Source organism: Leucopleurus acutus (genome assembly GCF_964270905.1).
Source record: "Leucopleurus acutus genome assembly, chromosome: 9".
Classification (NCBI taxonomy): Eukaryota; Metazoa; Chordata; class Mammalia; order Artiodactyla; family Delphinidae; genus Leucopleurus; species Leucopleurus acutus.
The window spans coordinates 103,292,956-103,315,411 of NC_139144.1; the positions used below are offsets into that span (position 1 = coordinate 103,292,956).

General features: G+C 48.8%; 1 protein-coding gene across 3 annotated transcripts in view; it reads right to left on the minus strand.

Moving 5' to 3' along the window:
* Positions 1 to 22,456, minus strand: part of PRKAG2 (protein kinase AMP-activated non-catalytic subunit gamma 2) — a 276,646-nt gene that overhangs the window by 38,017 nt on the left and 216,173 nt on the right. Inside the window, exons 5-6 of one of the 3 annotated variants that reach the window (XM_082846715.1) lie at positions 21,501 to 21,570; positions 1,426 to 1,529 (exon numbers count right to left, since the gene is read on the minus strand). In XM_082846715.1, the coding sequence (XP_082702841.1) occupies positions 1,426 to 1,529; positions 21,501 to 21,570 (174 nt within the window). Of the gene's footprint in view, positions 1 to 1,425; positions 1,533 to 21,500; positions 21,585 to 22,456 lie in introns of those variants that run through there. The other 2 variants (XM_082846714.1, XM_082846716.1) reach the window with 2 other exon arrangements.

A 22,456-nucleotide genomic window follows, 5' to 3' on the forward strand; every position in this document is an offset into this window, starting at 1 on the left:
TACGCGCTGTCATGTGCTTTTCTGTCGGTGGAAAGCGACGGTCAGGACTTTGGAGGGTGGAGCGAGGGTGAGACGGGCTGGTCTACTTCTTTATTTGGGGAATTCAGAATTTCTCGTTACTTTACTATTGAAGTCTGTAGTTACCGTGGTAGAGAATATTTCCTGTAACACTGCACCTGGATGCCTCTCTGTCCTCTTTGTGTCAAAGAATCAGAGTTGTAGAAGGGACCTTGAAGGTTACCTGGTCCGAAGTGAATTTAGCAAAGTCATAGGATTTTAGGCCAATTTATAAAAAAAAAAAAAAATTGGAAAATAAAATTAAGAACTAAGCCATGTCTACATTCTTGAGAATCCTGTGCAGCTGAGACCGAATGCAGGCAAAGGAGCTCCTAGAGCCCAGGTGTCCTCAAGGAAGAGCCACAGGGCGGGCCGCTGGGGGCGCCAGCAGAGCAGGCGGGGGAGGCCTGGGGAGAGGGCCCCGAGTGCTGGGACGAGCTGGCAGGGCCAGGGCACACCTCTCCCAGGGCAGCCCTGGACGAGGCTGAAAGAGGCCAGGGTGAACTCGCACAGGCACCTTACCCGCTGGGGTCCCCCTGAGGGATCAGCGGAGGCTGCCCTCCCTGGCCTCTGCCCCTTCCCCTTCTCCCCCAGTCCCCCAAGGGCTCCCCTGGCAGGACGCCCAGTTAAAGCGCCCACTGCCCATGAATTCCTGGCTCAGCCTCTACTTTTGGGGAACCCAGGTGAAAACAATCCTGCTTGGTAAAGATTGATGTGTAAATCTATACACCAAATGCACACACGTATACCTGTGTATGCACACGTATTTTATTACACTGGATGTAATCTGGTCATCGCACTGAATGTAGTATTTGGGACTTTTCACGTCTGACTGTAAGTCATATTGGTATAAAACGAGTTACAACAAGCATAATTTTAATACCAAAATAACCAGGTTCAAATTTTCTGCTGAAAGAGATCAGCAGAGTTTTCTCTTAGGAGATTACCCACCTGAGCGATGCTTTCTTTTGAACCAGTATTATTTCAACTTCACTGTTCTACTATATAGCCCAGGCCTTCAGGACGAGCCAAGGGAGGAGGTGCAGCTAGCGGTTGAGGGCTTGGGGCCGGCACGCATCACACAGACCCGAGCGCCAATTCCAGGCCCCGTCACTCACCAGCTCTGTGGGCTGAGTTCTTAAATGCTAGAATGTGAGCAAACTCTAGATAATGAGCTTCCTTATCCGTAAAACAGCACATTCCCCAGAAGGCTGCCATGACGACTGACAACTCAGACAGAACCTCAGCACAGGACCTGACGTGCAGAAAGGACTGGATACTGTCTGCGGGTCCTGCTGGATTTAACTTACCCGACAAAGCAGGCACCAAATAATCTACCCCAGATCCAGGGAAACTGGGCACACTCACTTGTAACGTGGTATCAAAGACCACAAGCTTGGAGCTGGTTGGAACGATGTCGTAACACTTGTGTGACCTCATGAATCGCATGTAAACACCACTTTCTGAGTCTTCTGCTAAAAAGGAAAGAAAAAAAAAGCAAACATCAGTAACAGTAAAGAACTTCCTCTATCAGATTAAGAGTATGCAGGGTTTCCCTGGTGGCGCAGTGGTTGGGAGTCTGCCTGCTGATTCAGGGGACGCGGGTTCGTGCCCCGGTCTGGGAGGATCCCACATGCCGTGGAGGCCGCTGAGCCTGCGCGTCCGGAGCCTGTGCTCCACGGCAGGAGGGGCCACAACAGTGAGAGGCCCGCATACTGCATAAAAAAATTACAAAAAAAGAGTATGCATGAAAAATCTACTGCTAACAGACAATGGAAAATAAGAAGTGTTTTCCCTGTAAGAGCGAGAAGCTCATGGTGATCAACACTGCTGTCCTCACTAGTACAAGAAGGCAAGAAAAAAAAAATGAAGGCTACGGATATAAAAGGAAAAAGCAAAACTGTCTTTATTGGCAGACTCTATGAGTTTCTACACAGAAAACACCAAAGAATCTACAAAAAAGTTCCCAGATCTAAAAAAAGAGTTTAGCAAGGTCAGAGAATGCAGTTAGTAAAAAACAACAACAAAAAAACATGCCACTGTATTTCTATATACTAGCAAGGAATAACTGGAAATTTAAAAAATCTGAAGGCATCATTTATATAAACATGAAATGGAAATAAGGATCTACACAAGGAGACAAGGAGCCCTGAAAACAGCCACGATGTGAACAAATGCACATAAAGTAGTCTTTATTATTTAAATTTCTGTAGAAGTTAATTGACAGTTGGCAAAACGAATGACAAGGTACTGTGACTCCAAAGCTGTGCCCGTAGCCGGACAATGGCCCACTGCCCACTGCCCGGGAGGACCTCCCTCCTATCTCCTGGTTCACTCAAGGGATACATCTCCAAGAGACCTCTTTGCCTCAATGCCGCTAAGCCCACACCCATCTGTTCATTTGGGGAAGATTCAGATTACCTGGGAAATATCCCAGAAGAAAAAAATGACTATATTGTACATACTAATTAGCAAGATAAGTGTTAAACGGCGTGACGCTAACCTTGACTGTGAAAAGGACCCCTGTTATTCTATTTCCTACTGTGGTAAACAGGCGGTATATGCTGACTGGTTTGCCAATTTCATGATAAACTACGTGAACCGCTCCCAAACCTCTATTTTCATTTCTGACCTCTCTTCAGGGTACTGTAACTCATAGTTCATAATCCCATCACTTCATGGGCAGTTCCCTTCTCAGATATCTCCCCTTCTGCTCGTGGAATAAAGTCAGACAACTCAGGCTGGCATTCACGAACCTCCGTGGTCTGGCTTCTCCGTGGCCTCATTTCCCTACTTCCTGTTCTCGGGTCCAGGCACACAGCTCCCTGCTAATAAGCTCCCTACCATCCTTAATCTCACTTTCTGGCATTTGTTCCTTCTGCTGTAATTTAAACTCCCTTCTCCACTTTTTTCTCGTCCAATTTCAACCCAACCTCAAATGCCATCTTCTCCATAAAAGCAGTGAACATCTGAGCGCTCATTTCTGTGCTGTAACTCCAGGTACTACAGGAAATGACCTCATTTAATTGATGTCACAACCTTGAAGGGTGTGCCTCGATTTCTTTACGTGTGAGCTGACTGAGCAACGGGCCTGAAATCAGCAAGTTAGGCAGTGACTGGAGTGGGATTTGAATCCGTGCCCACGACTCCAACCCTCTCCTCGTGGAAATTCTGCCGCTTAGTCTCCCCATGAACGCACGGGCCCAACAGACACCTGTGAAGCTACTGTCTGCGGGGCACTGTCCCAGTGTCGAGACACGAGAGGACACAGCAGACACACCTCTGTCCTCCCAGCTCACCGGATGGCAGAACGAGGGCACCGGGATGTGAGCCACGCGACAGGTGAGGTGCTGGATGGCTCAAGGTCACCAGGCAGGAGCCGACCCTGAGTCAGGAGGGTAAGGAGGGAAGTCTGCAGCGACTTCTTCCCCTGAATACGCATGTTCTATCTGTACTTCTCATCAGTCGTCGCTTTATGTCTCATTCATGGGATCTGCACAGCTCTGATAACCTTTTTCTTCCTGGATGATAATTTCTTTGAATGGCCAGGATCTTACTCATTTACTATGCTTATTAATTTTGTCGATAGATACCGACTTACTGCATACGGTCTCACTGTGGGTTCTCCCAAAGCTGACCCCGAGACCAGGGGAAGTGAGATGGAAGGAAAGAGTCAAAAAAGGGAGCTCCAGGAAGCAGGTCACAGCTCTGTGCAGAGTGGCAGCTGCTGGGGACCCCGGAGAGGCCGCGCACGGACCTCAGAACTGCCTCCTAGTCAGGAGCACCCCGCCCTCTTTGGTGAGGGGTTACCCTGGGGCATGACCTCTGACATTCCTGCCCCGCGCCCACAAGCCCAGCTGCAGAGAACACCCTCGGTCGGAGCTGTTCAAATAGGAGAACCTGGATGCAGGCGAGGCGCCCACAGCCATCTGCTCCCAACAGCTTCCACGGAGCTGGAGGCTGGGGGTCCCTGGGGACCCAACACACATGCCGCTGCCTTGCAGGTACCACAGACCAGTGCGGGAGAGGCATTAACCGTCACTACACCATCATGAGTGCTACCACAGGACAAGGCCGGGCCTATGAACCAGGTAAGCGGCTGTCGGTGAGCGGACGGATGGACGGATGGAATCTGAGTCAGCGTGCTTCCGTTTCTCTCAAAACGTTTATCTCCCGGAAAACAGGAGTCTTGCACAGGAAAGAACTGGAATGCAGGACGTTCACACGACAGCCACACGCAAAGTCCCGGTCCTTCTCTGCCATCACTGCTCCCACACGGCCAAGGAGGACGACTACCAGGCTGCTCAATGAGTCGTTTCCTCGAAGCCTATTCAGAGGGGATCTGTGCAGACACAAGGCTCAAAGGACCAGTGCAGGCAAGCCCACGCGTAACTAACATTTAACTCACAAAGTTTACAAAGTGCTGGTCAAATCCATTCTCCTAAAATGCAAATGAAGGACATCAAGGGGGAAACTATAATAAAATGTAACACTCCATCTCCCAGAACGGAACCCTTACAAGACAGTTTGTCTGTTAATTAAATCAAGAATTTTCATAAAAGGAGTGCACATTTTATAGATGTTAACATCACAATACGAGTATCTGAAATAAAATCTTAAAATACTATGGAAAGAAATATTCGAACTTTTAGAATTTTTAAAACACTGTAAGCTTTGTGTTAAACATATTTTGGGATAACATCTTAATTCGTCTGTTAATTTTTTTTAATATTTAAATAAACATTTTATTTTGAATAGCTTTAGATTTATAGAGAGAAGCTGTGAAGACACAGCAGTTCCTTATACACCCCATACCGGATTTCCCCTAAAGATAACATCTGACGTTCCTCCGGCACATCTGTCACAACCAACGAACCATCACTGACACATTACTAAAAAGTTCACACTTTAATAGGGTTGCCTTAGTTTTCCCCTAACATCCTTTTTCTGTCCCAGGACCCCATCCAGGACAGCACATTTAGTCATCATGCTCCGTAGCCTGCCCTAGGCAGTGATGGCTTCTCAGACATTCCTTGTGTTGATGACCTTGAGTACTTGACCTTGAGACCTTGACCAGGAGTACTGGTCAGGCATTCTGTAGAACGGCCCTCATTCCGGATTTGTACGATGTTTTTCTCATGATCTCAGTTTTGGGGTTTGTGTGTTTTAGCAGGAAGACCAGAAGGCGAGGTGCCTTCGCATCCCACTGTACCTAGGGCACCTGCTGTCAACACACCTCATCACCTGAGTCACCTGGCCCAGGCAGGATCTGTCGGGTCTTTCCCCTACAGGGACTCTTCCCCCTCTTCCCACACTGCAGTCTTGGCAGGGAAGTCACGGTCCACCTCCCTGAGGGCGAAGCATCTGCATGAATTACAGTAAATCCCCTACACGTGAACCTTCAAGTTGTGAACTTTCAAAGAGGTGAATGTGCCTTCGCATGTCCAATCACATAAGTCAGTTCACGTGTCTGGCGTACACTGTCATGGGCGCCCATCTTCGACAAGTGGTTGTGCTCTTGCGCACTCTACTGTACAGGACTGTATAGAGTACAGGACTACAGCATCTTTATTTCAAACCCAGGGTGTCCGGAAGCAAGCGTAAAAGCAGTGGTGATGTAGCCGGTGCCGCTAAGAAGGGCCAAGCGATAACGATGGAAACAAATGTGAAAATAATTGAGAGAGCGGAGCAAGGTGAAAAGATGGTAGACGCCGCTCATGCTTGTAGGATGAGTCGTTCAACCATCGGCACGATTCTAAAGAACAAGGGCAAGATCATGGAACATGTAAAGTGTGCTGTGCAGACAGTAATATCGAAGAAGCGTGGAAAATTGGTGGAGGAGATGGAGAAACGTCTCAGTGTGCGGATGCAGGACCAGCATCAGTGTTGAGTCCCGCTCAGCTTAATGCTGATTCAAGAGAAAGCTAAGAGCCTTTATGAAGGCTTGAAGAAGGAACACGGCGAAGAATCAGAGGGCGCATCCTTTAATGCCAGCCACGGCTGGCTTCATCGGTTCAAGACTGGAGCCAACCTTCACAACGTAAAAGTAAGCGGCGAGACAGCGAGCGCAGATACGGTAGCTGCCCAGGAATTTCCTGAAACGCTTCAAGAAATTATTGATGAAGGCGTGTATTTACCTGAGCAGGTGTTTAATGTGGACGAGACAGGACCGTACTGGAAAAGGATGCCAGACCAAAGTTACCTCAGCAAGGAGGGAAAGCTGATGCCAGGCTATAGCGCAGCAAAGGACAGGCTAACTCTGTTGCTTGGTGGCAATGCTTCCGGTGATATGAAGCGAAGCCTCTCTTAGTTTATCATTCAGAGAACCCAAGAGCCCTTAGAAACAGCCAAGGGCTCTCTTCCTGTTGTGTGGAAGAATAACCCCAAGGCCTGGGTTACACAGGCCGTTTTCCAGGACTGGTTTTTCCACCACTTTATCCCGGAGGTAGAGAAATATTGCTTGGAGAAGAACGTCCCATTCCACATTCTTTTGTCGCTCTACAATGCTCCGGGCAACCCCCCATTCATGGATGACTTGCAGCCCAACGTCAAAGTAGTGCACCTGCCACCGAATACTACGTCGCTCATCCAACCTATGGACCAGGGAGTTATAGCGACTTTCAAGAAATATGATTTATGTCACACTTTTCGTCAGGCAGTAAAGGCGACTGACGAATCAGGAACAGCCCTGCGACAATCTCTGAAGGACTATAACAACTACAGGCCATAAAAAAAAAATTGACTTTGCTTGGCATGAGGTTACGGCCGTCACCGTGAATGGGGTTTGGAAGAACCTTTCCCCACAGTTTGTTCATGATTTTCGTGGATTTGAGAAGGTGGATGAAGAGTCCAAAGAGGTCTTCAGCAACTTAGAGACCCTCAGTGAGAAGCTGGAGCTAGATCTGCAAGAGGACGACATCACTGAACTCCTTGCTGCGCAACGTGAGGAGCCTACGGATGAAGACCTGATGGAACTGCAGGCCCAGAGAAAGGACGAAGAGAGACAAGAGGAAGAAGTAACTGCAGAACCAAAGAGATTCACAACGCAGGCAATGGCAAGGGGGTTCTCTGCATTTGAGGAGGCGCTGCTAGTGCTGGAGGCACGGGACCCTAATGTACAACAAACGCTACACGAAGGCTGCAGCAGCCGTTCAGCAATCCAGTGCCACCGTGTCATCTATGATAAGAAAAAAAGAGCTGCTACCCAGACACGGCTGGATCATGTTTTCAGCTGGGTAGATAGAACTGAATCCAGCAGGGGACCGGACCCTGCGCTGTCAGCGTCGGGCATGAGCGACATGGCAGCTGGCCCTCCGCCTCCTGTTGCTGACGACCCTTCAGCTCTACCGTCTCCCACCTCCTCCCCTCCTCCAGTCAGTAACTCTTCTTGCCTGTCACTCGATGCCAGCCCCTGGATGCCAGCTGTTGTGCTGTACTACTGTACTTTTCACGGTACTGTAATGTAAGATTAAAGATGTTCTTTATTTTTGTGTTTGTTTTTAATGTATTAGTAGTGTGAAAAGTATTCCAAACCTATTATAGTACAGTACTATATAGCCGATTGTGTTAGTTGGGCACCTAGGCTAACTTTGTTGGACTTACAACAAATTTAGACTTACGAATGCACTCTTGGGACGGAACTCGTTTGTATGTAGGGAACTTACTGTACTTGGAACACTTCTGTAGAGGAGAGTTGTCTGTCGGTCTGTCTATCTCAGTATGGACTCACGGTATCTATCCCGTACTCTGAGTCACAATCCAACAACCACATCAGGATCAGTGCTCCAGCCGGCAGGGTCCACCCCGATGACGGGGCTATGTGGGGCACGGCCCACGTTCTCCTGAGTCCGCTGGGGCTGTGACTCCCCGCCAGGCCCCCCAGGACTTCCCTGCTCACACCTGCAGCCCCCAGGCCAGCAGGGCGTGGAGAGCTGGGCCCTCTGTGCCCTCTGGAGCATCACCGGTCCCCAGGTGGTGACATGTGTGCCCTCCACCACTAGCGGCTTACATCGGTGTGGTACATCTGTTACAATTACTCAATTGCCTTAGTTTCTCTCCCTCCAGGACAGCACCTCACATGCAGCCCTGTCTCCTTGGGCTCCTCTTGGCAGTGACAGCTCTTCACACCTTGGTTTGATGGTCTCGGTAGTTCTGAGGAGCACTGGGCAGATACTCCGGAGGATGCCCTTCGACTGGAATTTGATGTTCTTTCTCATGATTAGCCTGGGGTTCTCAGTTTTGAGGTGGATCTGTAACACTATCTTTTTTTAATGTAAAAAGCTTGACCAAGCAAAGCAAAATGACACTAAAATGTATTTTGGGTCATGGTAAGGCTAGATTATTACTGATGCAATAACATCAATAACAAAAGTGTCAGCATTTAAAGTCAGGAGAATAAAGTAAAATACCATAAAAATGTCATTGCTGGGCTTCCCTGGTGGCACAGTGGTTGAGAGTCCGCCTGCCGATGCAGGGGACGCGGGTTCGTGCCCCGGTCCGGGAAGATCCCACGTGCCGTGGAGCGGCTGGGCCCGTGAGCCATGGCCGCTGGGCCTGCACGTCCGGAGCCTGTGCTCCGCAACGGGAGAGGCCACAGCAGTGAGGGGCCCACACACCGCAAAAAAAAAAAAAAAAAAGTCATTGCTTCTCTACATTTGGTAAAACTTGTTGATGAGAGCACCATTTGTATTATTTAACTATGATGAAGTCCAAACTGTACCTGAAGGAAGAAACGCATTGAAACAGAAAATAAGAGTATCTGGAGTTAAACCAAAAAGGAAAAACACCCCCAAAAAACCAAAACCATTCAACAATAACAGGTTGTTTGGAATAAGTTATTAAAATTCCTGAGAAGGCAAGTTCAAGCTCTCGTTATTCAAAAGGTAACTGGGGCTCAGAAAGTATCGCCGTGTCCCACTGTTGGGTTATTTTATCCGTCCCCGGGGAGAAGTGTAACTGCAGAGTGTCACGCTGGCACCTGAGCCACTGGTCTATGAAAGCCACCCGCCGTGGAATGACGTTACGCCGTCCAGTCACACGCTAACCCAGCATCAGCCCAGGGAGCTACTGAAGAGTGCTACTGGGAAGGAGACACTATACGTTAAAGTGTTTACTCTGTGAAGGTCAACAGAACCACCTGGGAAACGCAACATCTCAGTTTACGTGCAGACAGCTGTGCGCTCTAACCAGGAAGGCATGGCCGAGCGTTTCTCTCCCTGCAAGCAGATCTGCTCACACACCACCCTTGACAAGTCCTCACCGCAGCACAGCACCTCACACGCCGCGGCCCCGAGGAGTTTCACACCCTGGGATCCTGTGGACACTTCCTTTTCAAAGGCAGCTTCTGAACTCTGGGCCCGTGTCCTCGTGCCTGCCTCTACTGGGCGCATGGCCCAGGTGGCCACTGGACTCCTACCTGCCTTTCTGTATGGGCTGAATGGTGGCCCCCACAAGATACGTCCACCTGGAACGTCAGAACGCGGCCTTATTTGGAACAAGGGTCTTTGGAGACGAGGTCACCCTGGATTATCAAGTTGGGCCCTAAATCCGATTACCAGTGTCCTTACCGATGAGAGCGGACACAGACACAGGAGAAGTCGATGGAGGCAGAGGTCAGAGTGATGCGTCCACGAGCCATGGGACGCCTGGGAGCACAAGCACCCACCAGAAGCCGGGACGGAGGCCTAGGACAGATTCTCCCTGGAGCCTCCAGACGGGACCAGCCCTGCGGAGCCCCTGAGCTCGGATGTCTGGCCTCCCGAGCGTGGGAGAATCAAGTTCCGCTGTTCCGAGCCACGGGGTTTGTGGCACTTTGTCATGGCGGCCTCAGGAGCCTCCTCCGCCTTCCAAGTTCAGTTCACGGGCCCCCTGCACCTTCCCTAAAGGCCCTCAAGGCACCAGCACCCCTCCACTGTGAACACCCCCGCGAGTGCTCTGTGAGCGACGCCCTTTCGGAGCCCTGATGTGCCTTGTGCCAAAGCTATAGACCTGCTTTAGACGGCGGCTTCTGAGGCAGCAGACGGGTCCCCAGCAAGCTCCTCACGGGTGTCAGGACAAGCTCATGCCTGCTATATTGTATGTCACTGAAGGACACAGCCATGAAAGGCAGGGGCCATGGTAACGATTCGATCCCCATCTTAGAGAGCTGAGCGTGCAAGGATGAGAGGCGTTCTAAAACAAAATTTACACATTGCCCAAATGTCATTAAAAACACCCCAACCAAAAAAAACTAACTCCTTATTTCCAATCCTGTAATTTCCAATCCTGTAATTTCCAATCCTGTAACTTAACGTAAGACACTTCATTGTAATTCCACAAAGAAAAAGGTTATCAATAGGTTATTTTAAAATTTGTCTTTTATGCTTTATTCTATACTTAGAAACATAAGTTTACTATATTCATATAGTGTCTTTTCTTTTTAGAAAACCATTTAAAATAGTTAAGCAAGAAATAAGCAAAAAGGGGAATATGGAAGTTAAAAGCATATGGAAAAGATTAAACTCTCATATACATCCGTTTTCTTAAAGTGCTTAGAAACATGAATATTAACAAAATCAAAGCTTAAATATAATTGTACAGGACTTACAAGGTAGCAGAATAAATGAAGTGCATTAGATATTTTTTCCTTTCCATGCTTTGTGCATTCGGTTCTGTGTGTGCTGGGGGCAAAAGTGTCCACTGAAGAGGGACATGCATATGCTCTGCTAGATAAGGGGGCAAAGAGTTACTAAGAAAGAAGGAAAAGCGTAGGTAAGTAAAGGCACAAAGCTTCCCCAATTAGATAATAGCTCAAAGTTAGCCGCAATAAATGTCTAAGGAATGTCACAGACCCGACAAGGCTGTGACCTTGAAATGACAGTGAGCCCCATCCATTTTACAATGGCGTTGGGTTTAGTTCTGTGAACCACAGCCAGTGTTGCCTCTTTTTCAGGAAACAGAACCCAATTACTGCACTAAGCCGGAGCAACAGAGAGGACCAAGGTTAACGCACAGGGATCCAGCCCCCAGCGCCAGCAGGCCAGCGGGGTAAGGAACACCTTGATGACAGGGATGCCAGGGACAACACGCGGCCACCCCAGCCCACTGCTTTCTGTAAAATGTTTTCTTTTTTTCCTGTGGTAAAAGTCACATAATGTAAAATGGAGTTAAACCAACTACCGTATCTATGGTTACTATGGTGACCCTATTTAACAGCACAGTTCAGCGGCACTAAGTACAGTCACATTGTCGTGCAACTCGCACCATCATCCACCTCCCGGATTTTCCACCTTCCTAAACGGAAACTCTGTCCCCGTGAAGCACTAACTCCCCATTCCCCCTCCCCACCTGCCCACCTCCCCGGCCCCTGGCATCTACCAGTGCACTTGCTGACTCTATGATTTGACTATTCTAGGTACCTCGTGTAAGTGGAATCAAACAGTACGTGTCTGCACCTAATGCTTATTGGAATGCATTTCTAAGGTTAACTTAATACATGTCCTATGAACAGGCTGTACCTTCTTTTCTCCCCCCCGTGCTATACAGCAGGCCCTCACCAGCCATCTACTTCATACACAGCAGTGTACAGATGTCAGTCCCCACTTCTGTCCAACACGCTTTCAGCAATTTAAAGCAGTTTCCTTCTCCCTCTAGCTTAATAAGGATTTTGTAAAAGCAACATATGTTGAATTTTATCAGTTGCTATTTCAGTATCTACTTAGATGACCAGAGGTTTCTCTCCTTTAATCTGCTGACATTAACTCCTCGGTGGATTTCTTAACAAACTGCAGCCCTGCATTTCTGGGACAAAACCTTGTTTGGTCACATGAGACTGCACGGCTCATCCTGCTGACGTTTTTGCAGGAGTCCTGCCCGTATGTTAAATGCCAGGTTAATCATTTGTTTTCTTCTTTGCGCGCTATCCTCTGGTTCTGACGTCAGGATCGAGCGAGCTTCACAGAAGGAGCTGGGAAGCCGCCATCTTTCCCTAAGCCCTAAAGTTAATTCACATGACCTAGGCCTTAACTGTTTCTTGAAGGTTTTACAGAATCTACCCATCAACAGGCTGAATACCAGGCCTCTAATTCAGGGGCAGAGGAAGGGCGAGGACCTTTCATTACTTAAAAAACCCCCAAAGCCTTTACTGAGGTAATTCACATCCACACAGTTCACCCATTTAAAGTGTACAGTTCAATTAATTACTTTTTTAATTTCTTCTATGGTGATTGATGAAAGGGATAGTTAACCAAGAAAATACGAACTTGTAAAATTTACTCAAAAGTGATTGAAAAGATTTTTAAATATATTGATATAGTTTGACATATTCAGATTTCTTTTCAAGTTATTTTCTAAATCTCTGCATTTATAATTAAGAAGCCCCTCTTATTTCTAATACTTTGCGTTTTCACTCATTTTTTTCTTGAACAGACTTGACACAGGTTTATCCACTTAACTGGTCTTTTCCAAGAATTAAGCTTGTGCTCTTGTGGAGCAAGGCTACTCTCTGATTTGCTGTCATTTCAGTAGCTTTTTCGGGGGATGAGAGAGAAATGAACGCATTCAGCAAACCATGCTGACTCACAACAGGGCAGCCCAGCTCGGTGCACCAGGCAGGTGCACTGAAGACTGGCTTGTCACCGTGTCCCCACCAGCGTGCTGCAGTTTTGACATTTGGACACCATGCAGTTCGGACGCATCCTGACTCATTGCAGTTACCAGCGCTTAAACAGATGTCCGTAAATGCACGCACATCTTTGGGGTTTAGCAATACAACGGATCTTTCTGCTGTGGGGCCCTGGCTGCCTCTAATACAGCACACTATCGTTCTTACAACATGGGTAAGTGCTGTTCAAATCAAAATACGAAAGATGATCTGCAGAGTAAGGCACTAACAATATACGATTCCCTGAGAAGCTCACAGGCCTGGGTCCTTTCCTCAGGTACATCAGGGAGCAGGCCAGTCTTCTCCAACGGGGACTCTAGGACTTTGAGGCTCCAGGGGGAGCGAGTGCAGGAGACAGAACAGGGCAGATCTAGACCAAACCTGTATGAGAACTGTCATCACCTTCCGTGTGACGCTGAGCTATAATTCCTGCATCCCCTTGGCCTGAATCTCTTCGTTCGTAAGATGGGGATAACACCATCTTTCTTGCAGAGTGATTCTGAGGAATGGGGATAAACTAACTCAAACATTCAATCACAAATGCTGTCCACTGGGTGGTAGGGACGACATTCACACGGGGAAGAGTCCGACGGTGCAGACACCGAAGCCATCACCAGCCAGGTGGCTGTCGCCGGATGATGCACTAACGGTGGCTTGATTTTGAAATTTACGCTCAGTTGCCTTTTTGGTCCTTTCTAGGGTCACCATCATAGTTACACCTGTAGAGACTGCACTACACAGCAGGGACTCAAGTGACTGTTACATTCAGGTTACTTAATGCACGTATAATCCTATTAGCTAGGAGCTATTATTGTTCCCTACTCACACTTGAAGAAACTGAAGCTTGAAATAACTTGCCTAAGGTCTCACAGCCATTAAGTAGAAGAAATGGGACTCCAATCTGGGTCTGACTCATGCTCTTAATTACACGACACTAATTATATATGCAGCTTAAGGGGGGGACATGCCACACGTGTAAGCCTCAAAGCTACGGGAGTCACTGTGAAAAGAGCCCAACAAAGGTAAAAATACACACGTGAGAACGTGGACACGGACATCCTCGAGGAGGTCTTCATGAAACAACTACGCGTTCCATAGTATGTGGTCTAAAATAACGATTTATTGGTAGCAACTTACTGTTAGAAACAAATGATCGAAGTACGACCTAAGATAAAATAAATCAGGTTATTAACGAAGTTCAGAAACCTCAGTGATGTGACATAAACTCAGATACATAGGAAATAGCTCAAAGTGGGACAGAAGCGACAAAGTAAAAGATTTAAAAGTGACTAAAATTTGACCGAAAGGTTCCCAAATTAGTTTCCTCCCCAAAATGACTCTCCTCTTAGTATCCGAGTTAAGCCGGACTTCATTCCGCCTAATATCAGTGCAAGTGCGATCACAGCCTCAAAAGAAAGATCTAAAAGACTTTCTCCTCAGGCACCAGGTTACGCAAGCAAGTCATCACGTCTCTATCCGCCGTTACTGCCTCTGAGTTGTTCAGCCGCGGGACACAGTCTATTTTGACCTCACGCTTAGGAGGAGAAGCCTCAGTGGATCTGGGAGGTGTATGTGGGTCATCTTACAGCTACCTTGTCACTGCTCTTTGATTAGCACGCATAAACTTGGCAAGTGGATTTCCTCTCGTTGCCTTATTTCTTTATAAGAAACAACATTAACCACTGAAGTACACTGAGCCCACGTGCCAGAGTGAAAGGTAAAGCTCCAAAAACTACACGTGTTCACGTATGCGACAAACACTTACTGAAACGAGGTCTCGGTCATCATCATATCTTTGAGACCTGGCAATAGTTAAGTTTTCAGTCCCCATGCTCACAAGAGCTTCCACAATGGCAGAGAAACATGAATAAATGCCTTTCACCTTAACAGCCCCATCAACCATGAGGGATCATGAGATAATATGTGAAGGCCTGTCTGGGGCTTCCAGAAAGGCAATTTTCCCGAGGAAGTGACACGTAGGCTGAGACCTGAAGAAAACTAGCAGCTGGCCAAGAGGACAGGGAAGAACAATCCAGGGAGAGGGAACAGCCTGTGCAAAGTCCAGCAGGCACGGAGGAACGAGGCCAGGAGGAGGGAGGTGCGCGGTGAGGTGGGCAGATGGAAGAAGGAGGTAAGTCTGGGCTCCAGCCTAAAGGCAAAGGAAAGTCAGAGCAGGCTTTTAAGCCCGGAAGTGACACGATCAGATACATGTTTTTAAAAATATCTCTAATTGCAGCAAGTAAAGTTGATTGGAGGGGGCGAGAGTAGATGCTGGAGAGACTAGGCTGTTTAATAGTCAATAGAAAGGTGACGACGGCGGAGACAGGTAGGTATTCAGGAGGTGAAGGCGAGAGGACCGACCGCTTGGGTGTGGGAGAGTGAGAGAGCCATAGCTCAACGTCATTCTTGTTAAAAAAACAAAACAAGAAAACAGGTGAACGTGGTAGCACTTACTGAATTAGGTTGGGGGGGAAAAAAGAGGCGCGAGGGAGAAGCAGGGGGACAGACCAGAGAGACAGTGCGATGACTCAGGCAGAGACATCCAATAGGCAACCAAATACTCAGAAGGGAGATCTGGCTGCAGATATCTCTTTGGGCATCATCAGTTATTAAAGCATCGTGGTAATTAAACACTGGGCAACAGGCAGGTGGTAACTGAAGCCATGGAAGTGAGGGAGATTGCCTGGGGGAGGGCCCAGGAGGAGAAGACAAGTGGCTTGGGGAAGAGCCAGGAGCGAGCCCCATAGCTAACGTTCAAACGCATGGCTTGTGAATTAGCCCTCACTCCACCTGCTACTACAAAGCAAAACAAAACGGAAAGGAAAAAGGGTAAGAGCTATCAAGGAAACAACGAGCGAGCGGGCAGGTTTGAGGAGCGCGCTAGGAGTGCTCCGCGGGAGGAGGGAGCAGAGGTCACCCCTGGTGACGCCTACGAAGAGTGCAAAACGGGAAGACAATTAAGTGTCCACTGGAGTTTGCAAAATGGAGCCGCGAGTGACCAACTCAGGGAATTTGGGTGGAGTGGTGGATATGCGCTGAAGAAGGAATGGGAAGCAAGGAAATGCAGAGGGTTTCCAGATAAGGGATTATTTCATGTCGGTTACGAAGACCGCTCAGAGCCTGGGCTGCAAGTCTAAAGCCTGTGTTTGAAACCTGGCGACCCCACCTTCCCAGATATGTCCTCCCCCGCCCCACGGTCACTTATTTAACCCCTCTTAATCTCCTACTCTATAAACAGAGAAGATAAAAATATTTCCCCCTTAAGAGTTGTTTTGAGGATTAGATGGGATAAACGTAAAGGATTTATAACAGTGCCTCAATATACTTAACATACGCCGGTTACTATAATCATAGAAAAAGGACAAAAATTCTTCCAGTTTCTTCAAATAAATTCCAAATGCTTTGCGGTGGCAAAATTTTCCCACTTTAAAATTCACAGGTAAAATGTAAAGTCACAGGGGTCCTGGCATAACAACTTTGCAAGGGCTCTGCCCACCCCACGCAGAGCTGTAGGGTGGAAACACCCCGGCCATGGAGCAGACAGTCTGACTCGCTGGCCTGGACTCCTGCCAGCCGCCTGCTGGGGCTGCTGAGGGCTCACCAATGAGCAGGCAGAACCAGTCCTGAGCGGGAAGGTCGTGGAGGTCCCTTCATCATCGTGGACATGACTCAGCGCGGCCCTGCTTCCTGATGACTTGAGAAGCCCGGTGGCAGGTCCCACTTACGGATCCTCAAACCCTGCCACGCACTCCCCTCTTGGTTAAAATAGTCAGGGGTCTTAACGGTTTCAGATAACAAAACCTCCCGCAGCCTATAAAACAACTACTCTATCTTATCAAATCTAAGATACCATCAAATGTGAAGCCTGACTTTAAAATGTGAACCTAAAGTCTGTGAAAATGGCAAGCTTTCAAACACGGGGTCAGCCGGAGCAGAAAACGTTTAATTGTAAACATTTCATAAAGCTGTAACTATGTTTATAAACAAGAAACAAGAAACCTCTTCTCTAAGGTAAGTATGCAGGCTCAGCAGGGAAGGAAAGAGTCTGGAAGATAGATTATCAGAGCCTTTAATACTACGAGACGATCGGCCAGCAACCAAGCTGCCATCACAAACCTTGTCACCACCAGAGGTCAGCACCCCTCACAGGACAGTCAATCAGCCAAGTGGACCCAGCTGAGCCTCACTTATCAAAGCTGAGTGATAAGGGGACACTTTAAAAGGTTCCACAAATTCACAGGAAGACATTCTCCCTTAAGTAAGTTAGGGCAGTGTTTCTCAAACTTGTTTTCATTATCCACCCCCCCCCCAGCCTTTCTATACATTCCCCCCTCAACTGTCCTACCCCCATGAAACTTTAATACCACAGATACATTGTATATCCATTCGGGGGCCCTTTGGAGAGCCAGAAACCACTGTAATAGCTAAGATTTTTTGTCCCCCAACAAGAACCAATCTTTGCTCACTTCAGGGCAATATCCCCCAGTTGAGAATGAACAAGTTACAGTGAATGCACGTTTTTGGTTTATTGTAGAGTGGTTGCTGGTCGCTTTAGGTCATAATTTTCAAGCTGGAAGGAAAAGTACAAGTTCACCAATGCTGGGCTTTGGTCTACCGAGAAAACCCACAATGACAACAGAACAAGCAAGCAACGCCCCAAGAGAGAAGGATTATTCAAGAATACAGCTACTTCATTACAGAACTGGGCCTACGATTCCAAGATCCTTGACTGAAAAATAATGCTTTCCCCTCGCTTGTACTTCTGCCCCCACTTCTTCCCTGTTTTTGATCGTGCAGACTAGCTTGACCAATCTTGCTAGGAAAATAAGTTTGGAGGCAAGTTCTGGAAAGCTTATCCTTTGGGAAATGCCTTGCAGGTGAGGAAGGAACAGCTCGGACAGAAAGGACCGCCTGGACTGAAGGAAGCGGGCAGGTGGTGAGGGGAGAGGGGACAGGTGACTGGGAAGAAGCGACTTGCTGAAAGCCCGAAGAAACCGGAGAGTCTGCGACAGCTGGAATGACAAGAAGGCGGCGATAACGCAGGTGGTTCCCAGGGGCCGTAAAGTTCTTGAGGTAGTGCCAGAATTACAGAGTTATTAATCATGAATAAGTTTCTGAATACTCATCGACTTGAGAAGGCACTCACGGGCTGCGTTTAGGTGCTTACGAAGGTGCTGGGCCCTGTGGTTAAATAAGTTCAAGACGGTTAATCTTGATAAAAACAAACAGGTGTGGCTGATATAATTAAACACTCGAAACGCAAACACATAAAGTGACTGCTATGGGCTGGCACTGCTCGCGTCACTTTGCAGATACCGAATCATTTCATCCTCCCATCGTTCCCATAAAGGAAACATAAACACTGAATGTAGTCACTGAGATACCAAAACACCGCTGAGCACCGACGAAGTGCCGCCGTATCGCCTGCTGGGAAGAGAAAGATGGATTATGGAGAAGCACAGAAGGGCTTTAGGGAGCGGCCTCGGAGAGGGTGAGACTTGGGCTGAGCCGTGATGTAGGAAGGTTGGCAGGTGGAAAAAGGGAGCAAGAGAAGGTCTTACCCTCCAAAGGATGTAAACCCTCAGGCACCGAGACCATGAAGGGTCACAGAACAGGGGTCTGGCTAACTCTGCTTGTGGGCCAAACCTGGCCTCTTTCTGTAAATAAAGTTTGACTGGAACGCAGCCCTGCCACTTGGACCGCGTTGCTGCTTTGCTGCTGCACGGGCAGGCTGAGCAGTCTTGACAGGGACGGAGACCGAGACCATCTGGCCCTCTACAGAAAAAGTTTGCCCGTGCCCGTTCTAGAGCCTCAATATTCAGCACAGGGTCTGTGAAGCAGCAGCAGCAGCAGCACTTGGGAGCTGCGCAGAAATGCAGACTCCCAGGTTCCACCCCAGACCCACAGAACTAGACTCTGCCTTTTAAAAAGCTCTCTGGCAGGGCTTATGCACAGAAAGCTCTCTGATCATTGGTGTGTACGGCCGGGATGAGGCGGTGAGGCTGCAGATGAAGAGAAGTCTGCATGTATTCTATACACAGACCCAGGAAAGTGGCAAAGATTTTCCCGTAAAGGAGTGGTGCTGTCAATTCACGCTCTGGAAAGGTCCCTCTGTCAGGGTGCGATGGTAGGAAGAAGTGGGTGGGCACTTGGTGTCAGAACCCAGGCAAAAGAGGACCTGGACAACACATGGGAGACAGAGGCACAATTTCTTCTTTCTTCCCAGAAGCAAATTAACGTTTTAAGAGATTATGCCAACTTCTTCACTAATGCCTTTCTAACGAACAGAGTATCTGTTAGAATTTATTAGGAAATGGGCAAAGACTTGGTAACAAAAATATTAGCAATCACGTGTTTCCATGTATACCAACTACATCCCCATCTAAGGAAAGCGTCCAGATCGCAATGCACAAATGATGACACCAAGTGAATAAGAAGGAAGCTGGAAGATTAAATGAGGACCTATTCAACAGCCAGGTATCAATATTATGTAGGCTGCTAACACATCAGCTCACAGGATACTATTTAAAGGTGTAACGTCCTACTGTTAGGACTCATTGTTCCCCCGAATAAATGTAAGATTCTGCTGGATAGTCAGTTTTTCCGTATTTTGGATGAATAAGCAATCTAAAGTTCAAAAGGAACAAAGCAGCACTTTAGACAACCACGCCAACACTACCCCTTCAGGCTTGGCTAACAGCTTCCAAGCAACTGCTTTTTAACATTGTGCCTCCTTAAGAATCTGGAAAAATCTGACAGGGTCATTTGTGGGATTCAGTACGCTTTAGAGCAAGGACAGCAACATCGATAAAACAGATGGGTGAAAACGGGAAATTCCTCGTCTTAGATACTTAGGTTTAGTATTTTATACTCATTCCCTTGGCAGAAACAATGCAAAAGAAATAAGGCATAGAGACATTTCTCAAATATCTGCTTTGAGAAATGCAACATAATTGAATTAATAAATCTCAAGTAAGGAAAAAAACTCCATCAAACCTGCACTGAGAAAAATCTCTATGGACAATTCATTGATAAAAAGCTTAAAAAGTCCATGAGTTCAGTACAATGGTAGATGGCACTTAAACAGTAACAGTAACTAACATGTACTAAGTGCTTACTGTGGATTTACATTGTACTAAATACCATTACATGGATTATCTCATTTAATCCTCAAAACACCCCCGATATTAGCTCCACCTTATGAATGGGAAAACTAAGGCCCAGGGAGGTTAAGTAACTTGTCCAAGGTCACACAGCTTAATAAGAAGGTAAGATACGGTCTGAAGCTGGGCCTATGCTCTAAACCATAACTATGGCACCTCTCCAATAGCATCTGCTCTCTACTTTCCTTTGCCCCCATGTGAATCTGCAAAATGATTAAATGCAATGGAGTCTCATTGTTACTGAAATCAGGGACAAAGAAAACTCTATGATTTAGATATTCAGAGTCTTAACGAAAGGGGGGGCACACCATACTGCCCCGTGGACAGTGCCCCAAGTTTGACCTGCAATATAATAAAATCACGGAATAATGAGGTGGATTCGATTGAACACGCTGGATTATTTTTCAGTAGGAGAGTGCAAATTAAGCCCTAGTAAAATTCTGCAATGTATCATGTAACTGCTTGTTAATAATAAATATGGCGGCAGACTTTTAATGATCATTACTATGAACACGTTATCTTATGGCTAACATGTCTGTGAAATGCGGGAACTCTAATTAAAACATAAAATAAACGTAGGCACCGGCCTGATACTGTCGGCTTAACGTTCTCATAGTGGTTGCGCTTATTTAAGGAACTGCCTGACTGTAAATAAACAGAAGCATTAAAGTAAAGTTGGCAGAGGGCACAGCATCCACATGGCACATGCTTTGTTCCAGGGGCTTTATTCCATCAATACTCTTGGAAAAAAAGAGAACTCGCTAAACGAATAACGGAAAAACACAAGATAGTGTGGAGGTCTTTTAAATTCCTCAAATTGTCAAGCGTCTTATACAAAGTTCTCTTTAGACTTTGAACTCACCATATCTCATTTTAAATACTAATTCTGCCAAAGAACAAGCTCATCCCCTTCAGATTTTAACAGTTTCAACATAAGATCCAGGTGAAAGCTCATCACAGTCCCACGTTAAATACTCATTTTGCCAAAGAACAAACTCATCCCCCCACATTTCAACAGCTTCAAAATAAGATCCAGGTAAGAAGAAGAAAACGGGGCAGGAAAAGGAAAAATACCGAGTGAGCGAAGAGAAGACAGGAACGATGGAATGACAGGATCACCTGAACTCAAAACCCATTCGCTAAGCCGCCACCGCTTTTCCTATTGAACTTTCCCTATCAAGACAAGAAGACACACCCTGCTGGTGGTATTTTCACAAGTACAGATAAGGGAACCACTGTGTGTTATTTAAAGGTACGGACCATAGGCATAATCTGGGGGTTACCCCTACATGTATGGTGGCATTACAAACAATTACTACTGCACGTCACCTTGCTCTCATTCCAGTTCGGCTTGTAAGGACAAAAGGACCGACCATCCGTGTGGATGGCCGGGTTGCGGGCTCCCCTTAGAACCCAGCAAGATTTCGCCACCGAAAGGCACCCGCGGCCACTGCAGACACGCTCTGCCGGCTCTGCGTCTCCACCGCCAGCCCCCGCAGGGCGCGCCGCCCGAAGCCGGACGGGCGGTGGGCGGCTGGGTCCCGCGGCCTCCGGGGCGTGAACCCCGTCTGTCCCCGCGCCCCGGCCCCTCCGGGCCCCCGGCATAGACACGGAAGCGCGTTCCAGCGGGGGGCACTCACCTTCTTCTTCCAACTCGAATTTCTCCAGCATGCCGGCTTCCGCGGGTCCCGGGGCCGCCGCCAGCGCCGCCTGAGGAGGAGCAGGACAGGGATCAGCATGCGCTCGGCCGCGCTCGTCCCCGGCCGCGCGGGCGGGGGCGCGGGGACGCGGGGGGGTGGCGCGCGGGGGCGGAGGGCGGGGGTGCCGGGGATACAGGGGCGCGGCGCAGGCCGCGGGGGGCCGGAGGGCCGCGGGGCGGCGGTGGTGCGAACGCGGGGGGCGGGACCGAGGGGCGAGCGGCCAGGGGGCGGGTGCAGGCCGGCGAGCGGTTGGGGGCGCGGGGGCGGGACGAGGGGGACTGGGGGGAGGCGCAGGGAGGCGGGCGGGGAGCGTGTGGGGGGGGGCGGGGGCACGGAGGCGGTCTCTGCGGCTCCGCGGAGCGCTCCGGCCTAGCTCCGCGCCGGGTCGCTGGGAGGAGGGGCCTCCCGGGCGGCTGGCGGGGCGGGGGGCGGCGCGGCGCGGCCCGGCCCGCCCGCACTGCACAGAACGGGCGGTGCGGCCGAGCCTCCGGCCCACCCCCGCCCCAAGCCGCAGGTGGCGCGGGCCGCGGCCTAACCTGCCGCCCTCCCCGAGTGGAACGGCCCGCTCCCGGCCTCCCCCTGGCGCCTCGCGCGTTGGTATGGACCGGCGAGATGGAACCGTGGGACTAGGACCCCGAGGAGCCAGGGGCTGGCTTGCTCGAGGGCGGCCGGGGCGCCCTTCTGGCCGCATCCCTCCTTCCCGCCAGGGCCGCCGATCGGCCATTAGCAGAGGCCCGTTTTCTCATCCTTGCCTCGTCCTCCCATCCCACCGCTCACATCCGCTCACCTTCCCCCGCCACCCACGGCAGCGCGTCCCTGCAGGTTTAACCTGCGCAGGTGTGGTCTCGGCCAGCCCGGGGGGTGGGGCACGAGGGGAGCGCTGCCAGGTGGGGGCG